This window comes from Chaetura pelagica, unplaced genomic scaffold (assembly GCF_000747805.2).
Source record: "Chaetura pelagica isolate M959 unplaced genomic scaffold, ChaPel_1.0 scaffold132, whole genome shotgun sequence".
Lineage (NCBI taxonomy): Eukaryota > Metazoa > Chordata > Aves > Apodiformes > Apodidae > Chaetura > Chaetura pelagica.
Window position 1 is genome coordinate 178,797 of NW_009952709.1, and position 21,102 is coordinate 199,898.

Consider the following 21,102-nt stretch of genomic DNA (forward strand, 5'->3'; position numbering starts at 1 on the left):
TAGACCAATTGCTCTTGAGATAATGCCACCACTGTCCTCAGATCCAAACATCTGTGGGTAGACAAAGGAAAATGCCAGAAGCCACCTCCTAACTTTGTTAATGGTTCAGGCCTTTCTTGTCCTGGTGAGGGATGGAGAGGGAGAGAAACCCTCTAGATTTCATCCCTCCAACTCTTACCTACTTGTTATGTACAAATATCTGCTGGCATTCAATATGGCATTAATGAGATTTGTGCATTTCAGCCTCATCTCCCTTATCAAGCAGTCTGGGAACTACACAGATCATGGTTCTTTAGTTTCTCTTCATGCTTCCAATACTTTAATCCAGGCTCAGCCTGGTTGCCCTTCAGTTTTTTAGCTCTAGATTGTAGGAAGGGCATTATGTGGTAGCACTCGACCTTAACAAAGTACTCTAAAGGGAGTCAAAGCTGTATATTGTACAGAGTAATTACAGAACAAATTTCTTTGCCTGGTGTTCCGCTGCTCTATTTCTGCCTTTCAGCCTCCAATTTACATTCTAATTGCTTCTTCTCATTGTGTAGCTGCTTTATGGAACTATAATCTCTCCTTATTACAGCCTACAGGCTCAGCACTCTGAATGACTCAAGAGTCAGCATGTCCCTGCTCCTGGAGGCCACCAGGACGTTCCCCGTCTTCAGTCACTTCTGAGAGGGACTCAGTGGATGCATCACATCTAGTTAGAAGAGATTAGCCCTTTGCATCAGACATGAGAAGCCAAACTGGACTGAACTGAGAGTGTATTTGACCCGTATGGGCTTTCTGAATCTCTGCATCATCATAAAGGAGCATTCCCTGAGCCAGGCAGATGGGCTGGTATAGATGGCTAAGCCAGTGTCCCCAGTACGTGTACTCTGTGTCACCAGTTCTGCTGACTACTGCAAGGTCTCTGTCCTGGTTTGAGCCAGGATGAAGCCAATTTTTCTTTTTACTGATTTTTTTTTCTTCAGAAAGCTTTCTTGTAACTAGCAACAGTGTGTTCTGCTAGGCTGATAAGACAGTGGAATGTTTTTCTAACTACTGAGGCTTCAAGGCTGCACCTGCACTCTGCCAGCTCAGACACTATGGGGAGATCTGTGACCCCCCCGTAGGAGGCTGAGTTAGACAGACAGCAAAATTGGCCAAAGATATTCCATTCCATATATCTACGTAAGCTCAAAGGAAGGTCAGAGATCACAGAAGACAACTTCCTTCCTTCTTCCCCCTTCTCTTCCGTCCATGGCCGGCGTCCAGGGAGGACTCTGTTCATCCATCACCGTCGACCCTTAGGCTCGAGATCTCCTGACCCCCATAACTCTCTGCTTTCTCCAGCAGCAGCTCCGGGATTCCTCGGGACTCTTCCCAGTTCAGGGAAGTGCTGTGGGAGTTGCTGGGGTGGGGGGAGGCGAGAGGCTTTTGCCCATACCTGAATATATCTGTATATAATTGTATATATTTTCTTGTATGATTCATTAGTGTTTTAATTAAAGCTGTGTGGTTTAGTTTTCAATCCAACCAAGTCTCTCTCTTTTTCTCTCTCTCCTTCCCTGTGTGGGTGGGGGGGGGAGGGGATCGAGAGCATTGTTGTCGGACCTGAGTCAAACGGTGACAGTCTCTGCACCCCCAGACTTTAGAGATGCTGTTCCTTGGATATGGAAATCCACAAGTTCTGACAGGCTAAAAGGCAACAAACTGTGAGTTCTGTGTAACCTCCACTGTTGCTCTGCTTCAGTACAATACCCAGACCAGACACCAGCCAGCCGGCTGCAGCTCTCACACCTCTTCACGTCCATTGCCCTCAGCCCACAGCAGCACACACCGTGCTGCCCCAGGCTGCACACCCTGGAGGAAAGGCTGCTGCTCCCTCCAGGGGAAGAGGTATGAGCACTGTGTATTGAGATGCCACAAAGGGGACAGCCTTGGTGACACCTGGAGAAAGCACTTACAGGAGACACGAACAAGCTTGCTGCAATGCAGCGGTGAGACACTGTGGGGGAAGCAGCCAAGCAAAGACAGTGACTGTAACAGAGCTGGGAGAGATGAGAAAATAGGGAGTTTTACAGGAGTAATCCTGAGCTGGAGAAAGGGGATCTCTGCTGACATTACATGAGTCAGATCACCAATACCTGCTCTCTCCAGTCCTCTGCTGTGTTCAAAGTATCCCAAGTGCACCCCAAAGTACCCCAAGCCCAGAGGCCATGGGCCATTTGTAAAGAAAAGACAAGGAAGAAAGTGCAGACAGGACCAGCTTAACATGTTCTACAGTGGCCTTAGCCTTGGCCCCTCCTCTCAGTGTCACCAAGAGATGCAATTCAAAATGCTGCATTTCAGTACCAGAGACCAGAACGAGGAACAGGACAGTGAGGAGGCAGCTTGGAGGCCAGTAGAAATTGCCACTGACAGCCAGCAAGAGGAGCCCCAGCAGAAACTGCCACTGACAGCCAGCAAGAGCAGCCCCAGCAGCACGGAGTGACAGCAGCCACAGCCCTGTGTGCAGCTTCACTACCCAACGGTGTGACATTGGCCCAACTACTCCACATGAACCAGCTTATGCTCCAACAGAAAATAATATCCACAAAACTCACACATTTTGTAAGAAACCAGCCTAAGTGTCTATTCATAACATGACAAAGATGACAAATAAAGTGGCTGCTGAACATCACACAAAGCCTGCACTAAAATTCACCAATGAGAACTGAACTAGAACTGAGGAACTGAATCAATGAAGAACTTCAGGGACAGCAATTAAAGTAAGGACTGAAACTAAATCACAGAACAAGATAAGAACTTTGATGAGCATTATTGTTACAGAATGGAAAATATGCTTCTCCTCAAGCCACTTGTCCTTCCGTGCCACTCTACTCAGGGCTTACCTGCAAAGTGAGGGCAAATGCAAGCACTGAACATACATCTCAAAAGAGCAGCTCTCTGTTGGAGAACACAGGTCTGTTGAGGTGAATTAATTTGTAAATATGTGTTAACTCACTGGTGTTGAGAGGAAAAAAAAAGAAAAAAATTTTGCCAATAGAAAAAAAAATCCTTTTTCTAAATGTCTGAATATTCTGAAGGCTACCTGTGAAACAGCTTGGGCTTTGACATTTTCAAATCGTCTGTTTTGTATTGAGATAGAAAACATAAAAGGTGGCTTAGAAACAAAGTAGTGGAACTACTCCTCAGAATTTTCTTTTGAAGTTAGCTGAGAAGGAAATGAATACAACTGATGAAATGGCAAATTCCTCTTCTGAGAGCACATTTCAGTCCCTTGCAGAACTCCAGGAGGCGAATGCACAGAAAAGGACTTGTGTAGGCAAAGGCTCTGCTGCCCTGCAAGAATTTTTGCTTTGTTTGCTTCAAGGAGAACTACTCTTTCTGCAAGAGAAGGGATTCAGTGGGCCATAGGAGTGACCCATTAAGGCTTATGCACTGAGCATTCCCTAGATACTTTTGGATAAACGGAATGAGCAGTTGGATGTGCTCTGTGCTAGCATGGCATGTTTCCTCCCTTCCTATGGCAAGGACTAATATTTATGATACACCCTGAGCCTTGCACTGTTGCAACCACTATTATGTCTTTCAGCCTTTGAGGATTTTTTTGCTGCAGGTGAAATGACTGGGGCTTTGGAAGCCATGAGCACAGAAGCCCTGTTGCCACACAAGGGGTCAGCACCAGGCATCAGTGCAGAATTTAATTCTCCGCTTTAAGCGAGTCGAAGTGCCCAGCTTACCTGCGTGGGACTGCATGTGCTCCAGGAGATTGTTATAAAACTGGAACTGGATTCCACAAGCTCCACAGGTGTAAGGCTCTGTTTGGGAGAAATCAGTTCAGAAGAATTATACAGAGTATGCAGGGAAGCATCACACGTGCATACTTCAGTTTGTACAGCAGTGGGGAAGCACCTTAGGGCACGGTCCTCGTCACCTCAGCCCACGTGTGCAGGTGACAGCAGCTCCTCAGGATGAACCCAGAGGGCTTGGGCTGTGAGTTGGGAATGTGTTGGGGCACGTCACTGCTTCCTGGGCTGGGGTCAGATATTTATCCACCTGCTTCACTTCACTGCCAGAAGAAGGCAGAGGTGGCAGAGGGACAGCTGGTGCACTGAAGTAAAGCACCTGCCAGCACCTGGGTGGGATGTCAGTGACTCTGCACAAGGGTTTGAGACCAACTAGGTTCACTAGTTCACATCTCCTGCAGAGGCTGCTTTAAGCTGTTCCTTGCTCTTTCTAAGCCTGAAAGCAAGGCCTGGTAAGTTCATTTTACATCCAGTTCTGTCAAATTCCAGTCTCTGCTGCCTTTCCTGAGTAAGACAAGAAGTATCAGGCTGTGAAAAATCCTGGTGCTCAGAAGTCGGGGCATGGAGAAGTGCCCGGGAGAACTCAGCTTGCGTTCTTTCGCGGCTGTCAGCAAGTGCAGTGAGACTCAGAGTGCCACTGTGCTCAGGGGCAGCAAGTCACTGGGGTTAAGCAGAGGTGGAGGGGAAGAAGCACAGAAATCAGAGCTGTGCCAGAAGGCTGAGAGCAGAACAGGAGAGCCATGTTGCCAGAGTAATACGGATGAGCTGGAGTCAGGAAAGAGCTGGGCGCAGAGCTCCCTCAGGAGATGAGAGATGCGTTAAGTTCTGTTCTAACAAGTATGTTTGAAGTGCATTTTTTCCACTGAATTAACAGCAAATGTTTGCAGTTGCTCATTTAAACAGTATTAGTTGAGTGCATTAGTTGAGAGACGTAGTATCAAACTAGAGTGGCTGAAATATGTTAACATTCAGATTGCTTCTGGAATTCCAGATACACCACCATGCTGCCACTGTTTATGCTGTGGCATTTTGTTCTGTAACAGCAGCATGGACAAATGCAAGCATTTGGTATATAAACAACTTTGCATATCAATGCCTGGCACACAGAGAGGAAGGCCTATTGCTGCAACTTACCAGAAATCTCTATCTACCTTTGAAGGGAAATACATATTCTGCACCAGAGAAACTTAAGAAATCTATTGTACATAAGCAAAAGCACCAGCACCCAGGATGGAAGAACCAGGAAGGCACAAGCCTGACTTGTCTATAATCTGCAAGATGTCTATCTCAGGTAGCAAAACCCAGAATCCATCAGATGGCTACAGGAAGCTGCAAGGAAAAACACAAAAGTGATCTGTACTTACAGCAGTGAGGTTAAACATCCATCTATGTCTTCCTCACAGAACCTCCAGCCCTCTGGAATGGCAGAGCTGGCTCCATCTGGAACAGTTGTGCTCAGGGCTTTATTTAACTTTAATACTTCCTGTATTCTTGTGATGCTACTCCTTTGTTTTGGCATAGCAAGGAAGTTTGGAAATACTGTACTTAAGTAACAGTGCTTGTGAAAAAAAAAGGAAAGATTTTGGCAGCTGAGTGGCACACTCAGGCAGTTCAGGACTGGGAGAATTAACATGGACTGGCTGTTACTGGTAAAATCATCAGTAGCAAAATAGTCAGTTGTGGAAAAATGCCGTAAGACGTACAATGTAATCTAGTTGTTTATAATCCTTTTGTTATTATCAGAAGAACCCACATGGGTGCAAACCATCCCTCTTTGACATACATTTCAATATCAGATGCCTTGTGTTACAGATGCACTTATCTGCTTCTGCTGCTTGTGGAGCCCAGACTGCTCAGATGGAAATGTCTCAGTAACTAAGGGGCTGACTCCTCCTTCAAGTGCCAAAATGAACTTTTGATCAATCTAATGAAAGAAGCCACACTTCAAAGAGCCTGCTGAATGTTGCTGACAGGTTCCTGGCAGGGGTTGAAGAGCTCCAGTGCTGCAGGCAGGGCAACTTACAAAGTTTACCCCATTGCTTTGCTGGAGCCCCTTCTCCTACAACAGAGTCGGGAGAACAGAACTGGCTGAACATCTTAGGTGCTTCAGAAAGTCTGGAATTCAGAGATGTCACATTGCAGCTCCCTGGGATAATTTCAGGTCTCCATGTGTTGGAAAAAATAACTCAGAAATTTAGAATAATGTGGTTATTTTGTGTAAGATGTGCTCTATATATATATACAAGTTAAAATTGCAGTCAGAGAGACACACAGTTACTGCCACAGCCAGCGAGGACATCCTGCAATAACCAGGCCTTGAAGAAGGCAGTTAATCAAGAGGTTTAAAGAGTGTCTTGTAAATCACCAACTTGGCAGAGAAGATTTGAGGTCTATACAGATAATTGGACCTAAGGAATGCAGGGGGTGAGATAAAGGAGAACCAGAATCAAGAAGACTGATGGCTAAACCAGTCTTGGGCACATCAAGCTGTAGAAGTTGCAATACTGCCTCCTTTAGGTCAACTTGGCTCATTAAAATGTCATTATAATAATAAAAATTACACCCCCAGGTAAAAAAGAGCCTTTTCCAGGTGAAGACCCTTCCCCTGAGCATGCATGATAGCAGGAACAGTGATGTAACCATATGTAAATCACTCACCAATCACTATAGGGTGGCTGGACTAGAAACTTACTAACTCTATAGCTTTGTGCATAAATATGTAATGAAAACCCTGGTTTGGTGTGCCTGATTTGTAGGAAGGCAACGAGCACACAGCTTTGTACAAACCTGCAATAAATAACAATGTCAAACATAGTCTCTGCCACTTGGGAGCGGTCTCAAAAGGGTCACATGAATGTCATTTAACCAGAATCAAACACATACATTCCCTTCTGCCATCTCTGCCTGCAGTAATCTTGGCCAGAGAAAGCAGTACAATCCATCCTTCACTGCTGCAGTCCAAGGACTCCTCTGCTCCCAGACAAGTACAGACTCTCCACAACTTCCCCAGAAGCAGGTTTCCAAGTAGACACCAGAACAACTCTTCCCCACACTCCACTAGCACCTACACCCAGCGCTCTCCAAGCAGCACATCTCTCACATTCATTTTTCCTCCGTTTCACTACATCCCCACGTTTCCATTTCAGCTTATTTTGTCTCACTGATCTGTTTACCTTTCTCCTCTTACAATTTCAGCTATTTCATCACCATCAAGCTGTGCTGCCTTTCCTCTAGCTCTCCCCTTGCCTGACTTCACTCCTGACCAGTCTTTTCTGGGTTTTCCCCATTCCCATCCATCATGCAGTGGCCATAAAGATCTCCACAGTTTTCATCCCAAGCTCCTCCCTCTGCCACTACAACATCTTGTGTATTCAGTGCACCCAGTGACTCTGAAAGATCTCTCATTTGTGATTCTTAGAATGGTTTTCATCCCATTTCCAAAAGCCTTCCCATCTGCCCTACTACAGAAAAGTGCACCTCTGAAGAAAAACACTGCCCAATTTCAAGAAGTAATTTTGTATTCTGAAAATGCAAAAACATTTGCTAAATAACTCTGAGACAAAGAATCATATAAGTCTACAGTTTGCCGCAAATGAAGAAAAATAAAGTTAAAACTAGGGATAAAATTTAGATTCATACAACAATTCAAAAGTCTTTCCCAGGGAGAAGGGAAGGGATGCTCAGGAGGATGCACAGAATTCTCATGGGAATGAAGGAACTTGCTTTACTTCCCAGGGCTTTCCCAACCCACATACTTCTGAGATTTCAGCTTCAAAGCCCCTTTTGCTCCACAGAGCAGAAAGCTGAGAACAGCCAAGCTGAATGTTGGGCGCATCAGTGCTAGAAGAGGGAGAGGGATCTGGAAGGTGGGGAAAAAAAGACAATCTAAAAGAACTGCCCATCTGGGCTGGTACACGCAGCAAGTAAATCAGCTCTGCCTTGGATTTCTGCTTAAAAGCAGAGTTAAACAGGAAAGTTGTCAAAACTGCTCTGAATACCCCTGTGAGCCACACCTGTGCCCCCTTCTCCTTCCTGGGAGCACAGCCCCCTCCACTGAGGTCCTGACCTCTGGTTTCCTATCCCCATGGAGAATTTCAGCTCTCATCTTCCTGCTCAGACTGAGGTTTACAGCATCCAGCAAGGATCTGTTCTCCACCAGGTGGTCTGAACTTAGCAAGGGGCCCACAGGTCCTCCCATGACTGCTCCAATCATAAAACCCCTCCTTTCCCTCTTGGCTTTGCTGGTGGTGGTACAAGGAAAGCTGGGACCCATTTGTGCTGTCTGCACCATGCCTCTCAAGGACACTTGTGCTCCCCAATGGACTCAATTGTTCTGGGTGGCCAAGAGAGGCCTCAGGTACAAGCAGAGCAGGAAAAGCAGCTGTGCAGCCAGCTCAGTTTCAAACCTGATGCAGGACTGTGCAGGCAGCCTGTCTCCTGCTACTAGAAACCTTCTCCCTCACCTCAAACCATTCATTGCTTCTCAGGAACCAATTCCTTTTCCTGCTCTACATCTGAGGCAGTGGGAATTGTGGCGGGAGCCTCAGTACCCACTTTTGATAAGGAAAAAACCCCACATTTACCCCACGTGTTCAGCCAGTCTCCTGGGTCTCACTTAGGTCCATGGGCTTCTTAGCACTGCCAGGTGCTGTGGACTTCCCAGTTCAGTTCCCTTGGTGTGGGCTGGGGAGGAGGGTGCTCTGCTCTCTCCAAGCTTCCTCTGTTTGCATTCTCCTGGGCAAATGCTGAACACACCCTGGTTCCAGATAGTCTCTTGTTGTGCACTTGGCTTGCTCAGGCTGCAGGCTGGGCCTCCAGCTGCCTCCCGCCACCACAGCTCCCAGCACCCTGAGCCCTCCTCGACTGAGGCAGGATGTTGGCTACACCATCCCAAGACCGAACCAAGTCCCAGTGGGCATGCAGGGCTGCTGCACTCACACAACCTTCCTTCACACCTGAACCTCAAGGGAGTGGAGGATAAATTCACCAGGATGCAGAAGCTTTCCCTCTTGTTTCCACAGCTCACTCCCAGTAACTGCTGCTCAACCTCTAGCAGCCAGGTGATGGGAAGGGAGGGTGCAAGAACAGCCTAAAGCTCACCTGACACAGCCATGAAAGGTGGAAGGAGACAGGCAGAGAGCTCAGTGAGGTTGTTCTCAGAGCACTCACCCTTTACAGGCTGAAATCCTAGGCTTTGGTTGCTCATGCTCAGTTGACCAAGCTGTGACCTGGGCACAAAGTCCTGCAGTCTGCAAGCAGCAGGAAGGAGCCTCGCTACCACTGGCTGCCCCTAGTGCAGCCCACAAAAACTTCACATTAGCAAATAAGCCATTAAAATCTTGCCACATACACCTCTAGATTGTACCCCAGCATTCTCACACTTGGCTAGATGTCTCAGAAGAAAGGCCAGGCTGCTGTTGTTCCTCTGGCCACCTCCAGAAAACAAGCTTGTCACACAGCCAAGTCTTGAGCCACAAAGCTGGGGTGGCAGGCACAGATGCTGCACGTTTTGCAGGCCTTGGGACACATCTCAAGCTCTCCCACGGGTTCATATTCATTCACAGCTACAACACACTTTCCTGCAGTAGCAGGAAAAGCTGGAGAGCCAGGGAAAGCACCAGGGAAATGGCTCTGTCTGACCACTGACACATTCTGCTGTGTCTGGGGCCTTGCAAAGCAAGGCTCTGGTCATCTCCTGTCCTCCACGTTCTGCCACATGGCTGACCTAAACATAAGAAGCTTTTTTGCAGAAGAGGTGGAAACAAGCATTAGTCTTCACAAAAGGATAAGAAATCATAAACTGGACACTCAGAGCGTTCAGGCTGCCACCTTAGCCCTGCTGTGTCCCTGCCTCTGTGCTGCTGTATGTTCAGAAGCCTTCCACAATCCTGTAGCCTAAATTTGGCAGCAGAAAGTCTGCACATGAAATGGCAAATGTTGTGTGGGTCAGACTGTCCTCACAGCACCTGAGAAGGCAGGGAGAGGGTACAACATCCAGCATCTGACAGGTGACTGGCTGCACAGTGACTGTGCCTGTCCCTACTGTCTGTTCACCCACTGTCACCACCCACCTCCTCCTCCCATGCCTCCTTCCTCACTGCCTGTCCTCTCCACTCAGAGCTCATGGCACAGACCCAGAAGGTTGTTCTCTTGTGCTGTGCTACCTGCTCCCTCCACTGTCTGCCATGCAGAGGAGCAGATCCCAGCACTTGGAGATGCCTCTCTCTGAAGGGCAGAGCTACCCTCCCTGCAGCAACACAAGGATTATGCTGATCAGGATCCTGACTCTGCACAGATCTTCAGAAGCAAAATATTTGAAAATCTGGAAGGAGAAGGAAATCACTCTGAATGTGTCCTGTCTGCTAGAGGAAAAGGGCTGCTCTAGAGTCAGCAGATCTCAGTGGAGTTTGACTCTCATTCCAGAGTTTTCCCACAATGTAATGGGGAGCACAAACAAACCTGCTGCAAGCAGGTGGTGCTGCTGGAACTGCCAACAGGTGTCCCAGGGCACTGCCAGCAGCCTCCTGCAAGCTCAGGCTGAAATTTGAGCACTGCAGCAACCCCAGGCTATGGCATTTCAATCTCCTGTCAGGCACTAAAGAGCTTTCTGCCTCAAAAAGAAGAGACATTATTCTGTGGTGCACCGGGTGCTGGCTGCTGAGCGCAAAGCACTCCTCCTCCCTCCAAAAAATGAAGCTGCTTTGTGAGCCAGGTCTCTCTCTGCTCCAAACAAGACATGCTACTGGTCACATTTAGTCGAGGGCAACCTTACTGGGTTGTCCAGTTACTCCCTGAAAACACCTTTTCAGAAATCTAATGCACCAGCAGCTGCTGAAGCCTCTTCAGTCTCTTGAGCCACAAAGTACTAACATTCACAGTTGGTTGCCCAATTTACAACATCTTTCCCCAGGCCTATTATTAGACACTTTTATAAGAGCTTTATATATACCCAGTGAACAAGGCTGCAGAGTAAGGCATCAGGCTGTGTAAGCCAAGATTAGAAAAAACAGCACTTGTGCTAAGGTTAAATAAATCACCCTAATTCCCATGTTAAGTCTCATTGCCACATCTAAGCCAGACCAAAGAGCAGAGCCTGGTTTGAGGCCAGGAGCAAACATGAGTTGTGAGCTATTAACAGAAAGTTTCAACAGAAAGAAAACGCACTGAGCTGCTTGTGCAGGAGGGAAACCCAGCAGCCAGCACGACTGATGGCAGCGCAGGGAGCAGCCCCAGGCAGATCTCTCACCAGAAAGGACCCACATTTCAACACTTCTGTTCACATCCTGATGAGAAACAAATGCAGAACTGTAAGAGAAACTTCTCGGCTTTTCGTCCAGTGTTTCCATTGGCTTTAGCTTTAGTAACAGTGTAACTGCATCTTCTCCTATCCTTGACACAAAGCAATGAAACAGGAGGTTTGACTCTGCAGTCTCCTAGAAAAACACCATCAAACACCAAAATAAATGGAAGTTTCTTGAAAAAAGGATTTTTCACTTCCTCCATTTCAGACAACAGATGAGATGCTATGAAGCAGGCTTTAAAAAAGGGGAGTCCTGAAAGCACCACAATGGTAAACTGGTTAGTGCTGATTTCACTTCACTTCCAGTGTAACTCTCACGTTCTGAATAAAGCTCACTCTTCTTTCTCAGGTTTTTAAACTGAGAAAGAACAAGTGTCCTCTGCCCCATGGCCATGCTCAGGGTGCAGCACCCGGGGACAGGAGCCCTGGGTTAAAGGCTGGCACAGACAGTATCACCCCTAGAGTCCTGACACAAGGCAAGCAGGAACTACACACACTGCGAGGACAAAGATCCGCCTGCTGAAAGCATCAAGGACATGGGGCAGAACCTCAAGCAGAGACCACACCTGCCTCTGCCCACCCAAACCTGCTCTCCTTCCCCTCTGGCTTGCTCACCACCATGGCCTGGGCTCCCACTTCTCACCTGTGCTCTCAGGGCAAAAGGGAATCATCTCTGCAAAGGTGTTTAGTGAGCTGAGCCATGAAGACAACTTTTCCTGTGCATAAATGTAACTTAAACATGGAGTCAGTTTCAGTCTTCAATCCTTGGTTCCTCAGAACATGAATTATTGGCCTATTTCACAAAACTTAACTCCCAGAAGCCTGTGAGTCTAAATGGTCCAGCAGCCAAATATACTACACAGAAACTCCCTGAAGGATTTCTTCTGCATTTAAATCTGAAGCCAGAACCACAGAAGGAAGGCATTTTGGTTTTGACATCCAGACTCATAATAAAAAAAACCAACCCATTTATTCATGAAAAATGCTAAGAGGGCAGGGCAGCAGGGCTGCAGGGTGGAAGTCCCTGCCACTGTGCACCACAGACACACTTACTTTGTAAAAGCGGGAAAGGATTTGAAATCAGGGGACTTGCTGCTTCTGCAAAAAAGAAAGAGATTTAAATATTGAGACTGGCAGAGACCTGGCTGCATGTTACACAGCTCTGCCTATCTGCTCACTGATCCCTGCACTTCCAGATTTAACTGGGTCAGGATGAGGGTTTCCATTTACCACCAATTACGAAATGTCCAGCCATGAATTTTCTCTCGGTGTCTTGCCAAGCTTCTCACAGCATCTCATCTGCATCTTTCCTTCCCATTCTGAAATGTCCAGAGATTTTAACATACACCCTATGCAACAGTAATGGAAAAAGTCAAGTGTGGAGGGCCAGCAGAAAAAAAAGCTAAGGGGACAAAAACCCTTTATAAATATGTTTTTTTGGAGCCCCAGATGCAAGGCCCCAGATTCACCAGGGAGCTTCCTTAAACTGAAGCTGGGCAGGAAAAATGGGGTGTTTTAGCCTGACTGAAAGGTTTGCCAAAGGAGAGTTCCTAAGTAATGAATGTTACTTCAGGCTGAGAACACACATTTGCTGTCAAGCACAGCTCTCTTCAAGGTGTGTCTGAAAAGAATGGAAACCCTGGATGTCCAATGAGCCCTTGGTCAACCAGGGGTGTCCTGGTTTGAGCCAGGATGAAACCAATTTTCCTTTCACTGTTGTTTTTTTTCCTCCAGTAGCTCTCTTAACTGGCAGGATCCATCTGCATTCACCCTGCAGTGCACTGGAGCAGAAGGAGGGATTCTCAGCACCTCAGACCCTGCGCAGTTTCCTACCGTTTTCAGGTGAGATGCTTTAGTGTCAAACCCCTGCAGAGGGGAAGAAACTATTCGTGTCAAACATTCAGTCAATTTAAGGCATTTACAGAATGGCCCCAGGTCCAAAGTTCTGAATTAAAGCATTGGTGAGTGAGGCTCTCAGGGTTGATACTCTTGGACTGGTTTTCTTGTAAGGAAAACTTCAGTAAGACAGGGCTTCAACTGGCAGAGCCAGCCAGCAAGGAATGAAGCTGAAGGCATGGATTATACTTGGCAAAGACACAAATGCTATGGAAAGGGTATGCATGGAAGGCACAGGCAGGATAAGGAATGCTGCTGATGGCTATTTCCCAATGTTGCCCTAAGAGTGTTATTTGCAGCTGATGAGGTCTGTATCTGGAGGAAGATCTGCACTGAAACAGGTTCTTAATCTGGTCCTACTAAGCAGCTGAAGGGGGCAGGGACCTCCAGGTACCATTCCTTCACTATCCGTGCTCTCTGCCTCTGCTCTGGGAAGTGTCCTTAGTGAACACATGGAGGCTCACTGGACTGTCCCAAGGCTTCAGGCTTTAAAGAGCCCATTCAGCACCCCAGCAGCAAGTAAGATTTTGACATTTTACCATCCCCCCAGAAGTCACCTTGCTCTGGAAGAGGCACACAGCAGCGGCATGCCCCACTTAACACACCACAATGAATTCCCAATATACTCTCTGCCTGCTTTCCAGCCAAAAGTGCTAACCTAGTCTCCACATTATACTTGACTTCCTATACCCATTGAAAACAACAGCCAGGCTGCAACAGTTCAGGGCACTTGCTAAGCATTGTCACCGTGGTATTCTAAGTGAAGAGAGACTGTTGGGGTTTTTCTGGTCTTTACTTTATGGGACATTTTGTTATCCATGCACTGTAATGTCCCTGCCTCAGCATAGGCAGCTCCACTAAAGGCAACTACTCAGAGAACGTTTATGGAAGTGTCCTAGTTGGAAGGACTAATGGTAATTTTGTTTTAGGCAGCTGCTTATCTTTCACTCCACAGATTCTCAAGGCAAAACTGAAGGAGGGGTTCACCTTTTTCTGTCTGTTTATTGGTCTATCAGTCACCCTTTTTGCCATGTACTGTCCAGCCTCAGCCCAGCACAGTATCTGTGCTTGAAGACTGCAATCCACAGCTCATACCACTGGCTATTTGTTCCAAATTTTGCTGACTGCTCACAGTCTTACCTCCATGTCTTTCATATGTATTGTCTCGATGTCCTTCTTGGTGTCCCAAAGCTCCTGAGCAATCAACAGGATTTCACCCACAGAGACCTGCTGCTGAGTGGTTATTTTAACTCAGATTATTTCAGATTTCTTCCTGTCTACAAGTTGCCTGCTCAACATGACAAGTCTGAAACAACTTAAATAAATGTGGCACCAGAAATGACCAGTTCATTCCTGGAAACCTCAGCTCCACACAAATGCCCACTGGACACAGCAACTCATATTTACATGATGGAGCAAAGTGACACTTTATTGTCACTCCCTCTCCCCTTGACTCTTCTCGTCATGATAAGAATTGCACTCAGATGGTAAATCCTTCATCTGGGCACATCATTTTTAGGCTGCTTTGGAAAACGCAGCTCTATGCATGTGCAATTTTGTTACCCCTTGGTCTGGGTGACTGGTGCTCTGCACAGCTTAGTTATGACAATGTAGAATCTGACACAATGACAACCTCCCTCTTTCCTCACTCCTCAGACCTGGTCACCAACAGTAGCAGGCTTGTACCATTTGCAAACTAACCAATGGATCAGAGAAAGGATTACCAAAAATTAACCACTTGAATGAGATTTGTGTTTTGATCTTCAATCCAGCTGACATGACCTGCAAGACTGCGGGGTGTGTCCTAGGAGGCAGAGATGTATGTGGCTGGTGTGCTAATGGCAGACTGCAACCAACAATCAAGAATTATTATGCCCCAAGCATTCAAGCTGCATTCAAGCTGCATTCACAGAAATTCTAGCCTAGGTCATGTCTTCCCAGAATAAATCCAACAAGAACTGCATGTCCCTTATGATCACCGGACTACTTAAAAAGAGCAGAAGAGGATGTATGGCCAACAAGTGCAGAGGAGGAAGAACCCAATGCCTGTAACACACCTAGGAGATTGCTCCCATATGTGTACTATGATCACCTGCACTTTCAGCACAAACCAGCTTGTTTTGGACTAGCTGGCAGTTTGAGGACCTGAACATCCTTTCTCTTTAGTGAGATCACCCATCACATAATCACAGAACTGTCAAGAGTTAGAAGGGACCTCTAGAGATCACCTTGTCCAACTCCTCTGCTAAAGCATGATCACCCAAAGCACATTCCACAGGGCTGCATCCAGGTGGGTTTGGAGTATCACCAGAGAAGGGGACTCCACAACCTCCCTGGGCAGCCTGTTCAGTGCTCTGTCACTCCTAGTACAGAAGTTTTTTCCCATATTTAAATGGAACTTTCCATGTTCCAGCTTCTGCCTGCTGCCTCTCATCCTATCACTAGGAACTACTGAAAAGAGTCTGGCTCCATTCTCCCTGCACCCACCCTTTAGATAGATGAATAGGCATTGATAAGGTCTCCCCTCAGCCTTGTCTTTTCCAGGCTAGAGTCCCAGCTCTCTCAGCCTTTCCTCCTAGGAGAGATGCTCCAATCCCCCAATCATCTTTGTTGCCCTCAGCAGGACTCTCTCATCCCCTCAAGTCTCATGAACACACAGTAATGCTGACAAGTCTCAACATCAGAATGCAATTTCTTTCGTCCCAGAAGTTTGTCAGTAGCCACCACTGGGTGTCTCAGTCTGACCTTCTGTTCTGTTTGGGTGCACTACAGGACCTGGCACTGTAAAGGCAAGAGCAGGAACCGCACTGACTCTGCAACAGAAGTTTCATGGACACCTCAAGCAGCCATCATGTCTGCTCCCATCACCACAAAAAAAAAAAGCGCTTCAGAAGAGATTTATAGTTTCATGCTGATTTGCACTCTGCCTTTTTACTGCCGTCCATAAAACTAAAGGTTAGTTCTGCTCAGCTGGGAAGCAAGAGACATACTAACTGGTTCTCTTTGAGAGATCACCCTGCTCAACACACAATAAAAATGTTTGATGTGGCAAGTAGTGAATGAAACATTTCTATTTTTCCTTCTGCTTCAAGAAGTTCCATGCTACAACTGGATGGGAATTAGGATCCATAATATATGGTACATTTTCACTAGCTAGATATAACTATCTTAAGTGTGCTGTGCACATAGAAAAATAAAAAATACACTGACAAAATAAAAAATACTACTGACAAAAGCTTTGCACTTAGAACCGATTCACTAAAAAGAAATACAGCAGATATATGATCAGGAAATGACTAACAGATTTGCCACTTCTAAAATCCCACTAAGTGTTCGTTTCAAGTTTAGTCCTTCGAATGTCCTTTAAATTTTGAGAACCGACCTTTCTCAGTCTTCTCTAAAAATCTTTACTTCTATATCAATAGGAGGAAATAAACTTTTTTGTCTCAATCTCACCTTAACTTGGCATGAACTGACTGAAAAAAAGATCTTTCCCTTGCCCCTCTACCCAGTATGAAAGGAAAGAAAAGCTTCCCTGTATAAATACGAATTAAAAGCTCTGACGTTTTAAAACCTGTAAATGCCAGAATTCGTTCCACAGGAACTTATGACAGTAACAGTTACCTAATGCAGCAGGTGAAATTGAGACATATTTATGCAGCTTAGATCAACCTTGAAAGTTAAAATACTTCCCAATTCCCTACATAATTTTGAATGTTGTTTTTCACATTCATAACATCTAGCAAGTTTAGACATCAATAACTACTGTCAATTTCAATTAGTTTTTTCTTTTGATGGCTGTATTCTAAGGTATTAAACTACAGTACTTTCCTCCCCCCCCCCTTTTTTTTAGCTGTGTTTTTTTTTTTCTTGTTAAAATCTCACAATTTCTCCTTCAACCCTCTTGGTCTCCAGGTGATACAACCGCAAATTCATTTCACTTAGGAGTCATTCACAGTGTCCAAAACAGCAGCCTGAGGCTGGACCATGCTGTGAACACTGAGTGAGAGCTGGTTGTTGCCCCTGAGACTTTCCTCAGTCAGATAAAAAGTGAGACAAGAGAGAGATTGAAAAGCCTGGGAAGAGACAGGTCTGTGGTTACACTGTCCCACTGCAGAGTCCCTGTCCAAGGCTGCTCTGCCTGCCCCGGCAGCGCGCAGTGGAAGGGGCAGGCAGCAAACCTGCCCCTCAGCACAACACACACATTTACCCCTTTTTCCTTCCCATGCTCAGGCTCATCATCTCTAGCTTTTGCAAGACGACTTTTTCACAAGCTGGACTTCAAATATTTTTTGGTATTTACTACTGAAAAACCTGCACATGTCAAGACCCAACAGAACGACCACCACCAAGGAGTGCTTTCTTGAAAAGCAGCTTTACGACATCTCAGACGATGAGCAGCTTACCCACCGCAACGAGCCCATTCCATCTTTCACAGCCAGGGGATGTCACTGTTTTCTGGACCTTAGTTAGTTCAGCAGTGAATAATCACAAGCTTCATGAGCCTTAGCACCTTTGTGTTGGCTGCCTGCACTCCAGAAACAGTCCAAGGAAGCATTTTGCTCATTTGAGTGGGTTTTATTTTTAAAGCACTGTGAAACTTCTTGGAAAACTTTCCATGTGGAAACTCTTTCAAAAAAAACTCTTTCCCATTAATACCAAGGACACTCTTCATCAGGAGGTGGACAGCAGCTAGACAGTGCTTCTACATCCACTTAGAGGCTCCATCATGGCCTGCTGGGAAAAGGACTTGCTGCTAGTAGGTGGACTCAAATGCTGCCATGAAGTAGTGTTTGCTGTGCAGAGCAGGAACTGCTGCTGGTTCATGGGCAGCAAGATGCCAGGTTCCCCAGATGAGGATCCCAGGTATTCACTATGACAAGGACTGGGGCTGTGCACAAGAGACATCTGAAAACCAACATTTGGCTTTCTAGGTGTCTTACTCCCACTTAGGACTCTCTACAGCAATGTGTTAAAGCCTGTTTTGGGTGACTTTAGTTGCTGACCTTTCTGCTCTGCTTGTCCTTCCCCTCATTCCAGACATAAAGTGGTCTGTGGCACTGCAAGTCAGGATGGTGACACAAGGAAAAGCACAATGTACCCAGCTGGGTGGCCTAAAAAACACTGCTGGTCTCTTTGATATCACTGTAACTGAGCCTGTGACACAAAACTCACATCCACACAGAACAAGTGGTTCAGGGAATCAAGCATTTAACCAGGCCAAGTCATACAGCTTTCAGGCTGCTCACCTGGGACCTACATTTACCTCCCAAACCTGGCGACTGTTCCTTACAGCAGCAGGAGTTTGGTGGTAAGTAGCAGATGGAAGTGGGGAGGATGGAAGTGTCTGTCCTGCTGTCATTCTCAACCACATTATCACCAGCTGCTTCCCTGCCTGTGTGAAATCTGCTAGCTGGAGCACAAGTGAGGATAAGCCAACAATGCCAGAATTACTCCCAGGAGTTTATATCACACATGTGAACACTGAGCCATACGGAGTTTATCCCACCTACTGAAACAGCCATGGAAGGAAGGAAGGAAGGAAAATGGGGAGGCAGGGACTTGTCAGCTCTTTAAAAGGGAAATTCCTGAGAGCTCTGCTTGGACAGCCAAGCACACAGATGCCTGTGGCGCTTCCCATGGCCATTCCCAGTGCCATTCCCAGCATCACCAGTGTGACATGGTGATGCTCACTTGGGCTGCTATCAAAGGGAACATTCAGACTGACTCCTTAGAACAAGGAGTAATAAAAGAGAAGAAATGGCTTGGTGCAAGAGCTGGAAAAGAGCATTGAACGGGACACAAAAGAAGCAGCACAAAGATGGAATCAAGGGGGGAAAGCTGAGGAAGAAAATAGGATGCAGGCTAGATAAGGGAATGGGGTAAAAAGTTTATACAATCCCATGCACAGGTCTGGCTTTGAGGAGTGTGTCAGCTGCCCAATCAGAAAAGAACTGCTTCCAACAGAGCCAAACTCCCCTCAAACTAGTCCCGAGCAGCTCACAAGTTCCTCAAATTTCCTGGCTCAAACAGAAGTTCAGGTGGGCACTTTGTAACACCCCTGCAGCCTGCCAGGCCCTAAACTATGCCACTAAAACAAACTGACCATCCATGTAGTGCAGACAGAAACATTTCTCGCAGTGAAGTACGACCAGCAAATCATGTGAAATTCAAGGCTCAATTTGTAAGATTTTGTGCCTTTGTTTTAATTTTTACTGTGAGAATTTACTCATGTGCTTTAAGCATTGCAGTTCAGACAGAAACAGATCCAGGAGGATGTGTTCCAGGGTGAACTGGTACAAGGAGATGGCAGGGAGAGTCCGTGAGATGAGTCACAGCAACAATAGGTCAGTATTTAATAGTAGTTCAGACAGAAGTAGAGTCTTGGACTATTCAATACAGATACTTCATTGTGTGTGCTTCTTGTCAGTTCCTGGACCCCTCCCATGCTAGAGGTTCACTTTCCATTCTGCAGCTCTCTTGGCTTTACGAGGAGCCATTTGATATGAAGGAAGATAATTCAACCACTGCTCTGTAAGCCATGCTGGGCTTGGCAGGAATAAAAAAGGAACAATCTAAGGCTGCTGCTTTCAAAAGGCCCAGAGGAATCAGGAACCCACATGGTGTATTGGTATTTAAAGACAGGCATTTAAAGGGCTTTGAAACCCTTCAGACAGACCACTCATACTGCCCACAAAAGACAGGACATGAGGAGCAGACCTGCTGAGAGACAAGTGGCAACTTCCAGAGCAGCAAGTCAGGCTAGTAACTCCTGGCAGTCAATGAACTACACTGTTTTGTGTCACGTCCAACAGTTGGGCTGACTGAAGACAGACTTGGCCAGTCCGTAAGGACTCCTGGCTGCTGCTACCCAACTGGAACAGACCTAAAAAGTACAAGGGCCTGAAACACAGACACAAGCTCACCTGATGGATTCTGCTTACACCTCTTTTCTTTAGGTTTTTCTGTCCCCGAATGAACAGCTGTAATTGTGGTGAATATTTGGATTAGTACAGAATTATTTGCCAAAACATAATACACAGTATTTTAGTAACAAACAACTTTTCTCCCATTCGCTACTGCCCACTCTGCTACTGCATGTGGGTTTTCCAACACCACTTCATTCCTTTTTAACATGGTTCCAGAAAGTACTTTATTTGCTTCAGAGGCAGACATAAAAACCCCAACAGATGCTGTGCAACCTCCTCCAAGGAGAAACCCCTTCCCTTACCTGTCAACTCCTGCTAGTGGTGTTGCCAACACCACATGTTGTGGTACTCCTGACTGGTCTGCTGGCATGTTATTTCTCTCTGCATCCAGATGCTGAAAAAACATTTCATCTGGCCTGTCTGTTATGCTCCAGTTAGGGAGCATGAGAGAACAGCAGTGTCCCACTGAAGGCAGGGGATACATCAGCAGGATAGCAGTCTTGCAAAGGAAACTCTGAAAATTGTGTACCTAAGCAGAATTGTCTAGGCCAGCGTTAGCTACTACCACATAGACTTAAAGAAAAGTCCAGCAGTGGAGTAAATTTTAATTCCTTCTAGCACATGTATTCTGGTCCCACATCCATATCTGGTTTGCTGTGACCTTCATGCAGTGAACCCAGAAACAGCTGGACTCTGGTCACAGTGACATGTAAATGACCCGCCAAATTTAACATCACTGCAAAATGGAAACAGCTCTTCAGTTCACAGTTCTCAAACTTCTCTTGCTTGTTGCAAACCATTTTGCTGCACAAAGACTTCACTGATGCACAAAGAACAAGTACTGCTTCATCTACATCCATATTCCCCTTTCCCTTCATCTTTGGTCCCCACTGAAAAATCTATGCTGAAGTACCTGGACCTTGAGATCCCCATATCACCTTTTTTACAGCCCTGGAGTGCCAGAAACCTGGGCAGGAGTGGGAAGAGGGCACTATCCCAGGGAAACAAGCTGCTTATGGAAGGTACCCCAAACAGATAAAGAACCACTGATCACAGCTGAATCCTGCACTGGAGAGGCAGGTGGGAAGCAACAGCAGGAGGAAGTGAACACACTTACCACTGGAGTTCTGAGAATTGCTGTTTGTTTCTTCAAAGTTGTTTTGCTCTTTGCCTTCCACTCTCCTGCTGA

At 46.3% G+C, this 21,102-nt stretch overlaps 1 protein-coding gene across 1 annotated transcript in view; it reads right to left on the bottom strand.

Moving 5' to 3' along the window:
* The window catches only part of ZNF618 (zinc finger protein 618), a 74,917-nt gene that overhangs the window by 5,145 nt on the left and 48,670 nt on the right, over positions 1 to 21,102 (bottom strand). The window contains exons 10-13 of the mRNA XM_009994328.1: positions 21,031 to 21,095; positions 19,911 to 19,967; positions 12,142 to 12,186; positions 3,723 to 3,800 (exon numbers count right to left, since the gene is read on the bottom strand). Of these exons, the coding sequence (XP_009992630.1) occupies positions 3,723 to 3,800; positions 12,142 to 12,186; positions 19,911 to 19,967; positions 21,031 to 21,095 (245 nt within the window). The remainder of the gene's footprint in view (positions 1 to 3,722; positions 3,801 to 12,141; positions 12,187 to 19,910; positions 19,968 to 21,030; positions 21,096 to 21,102) is intronic.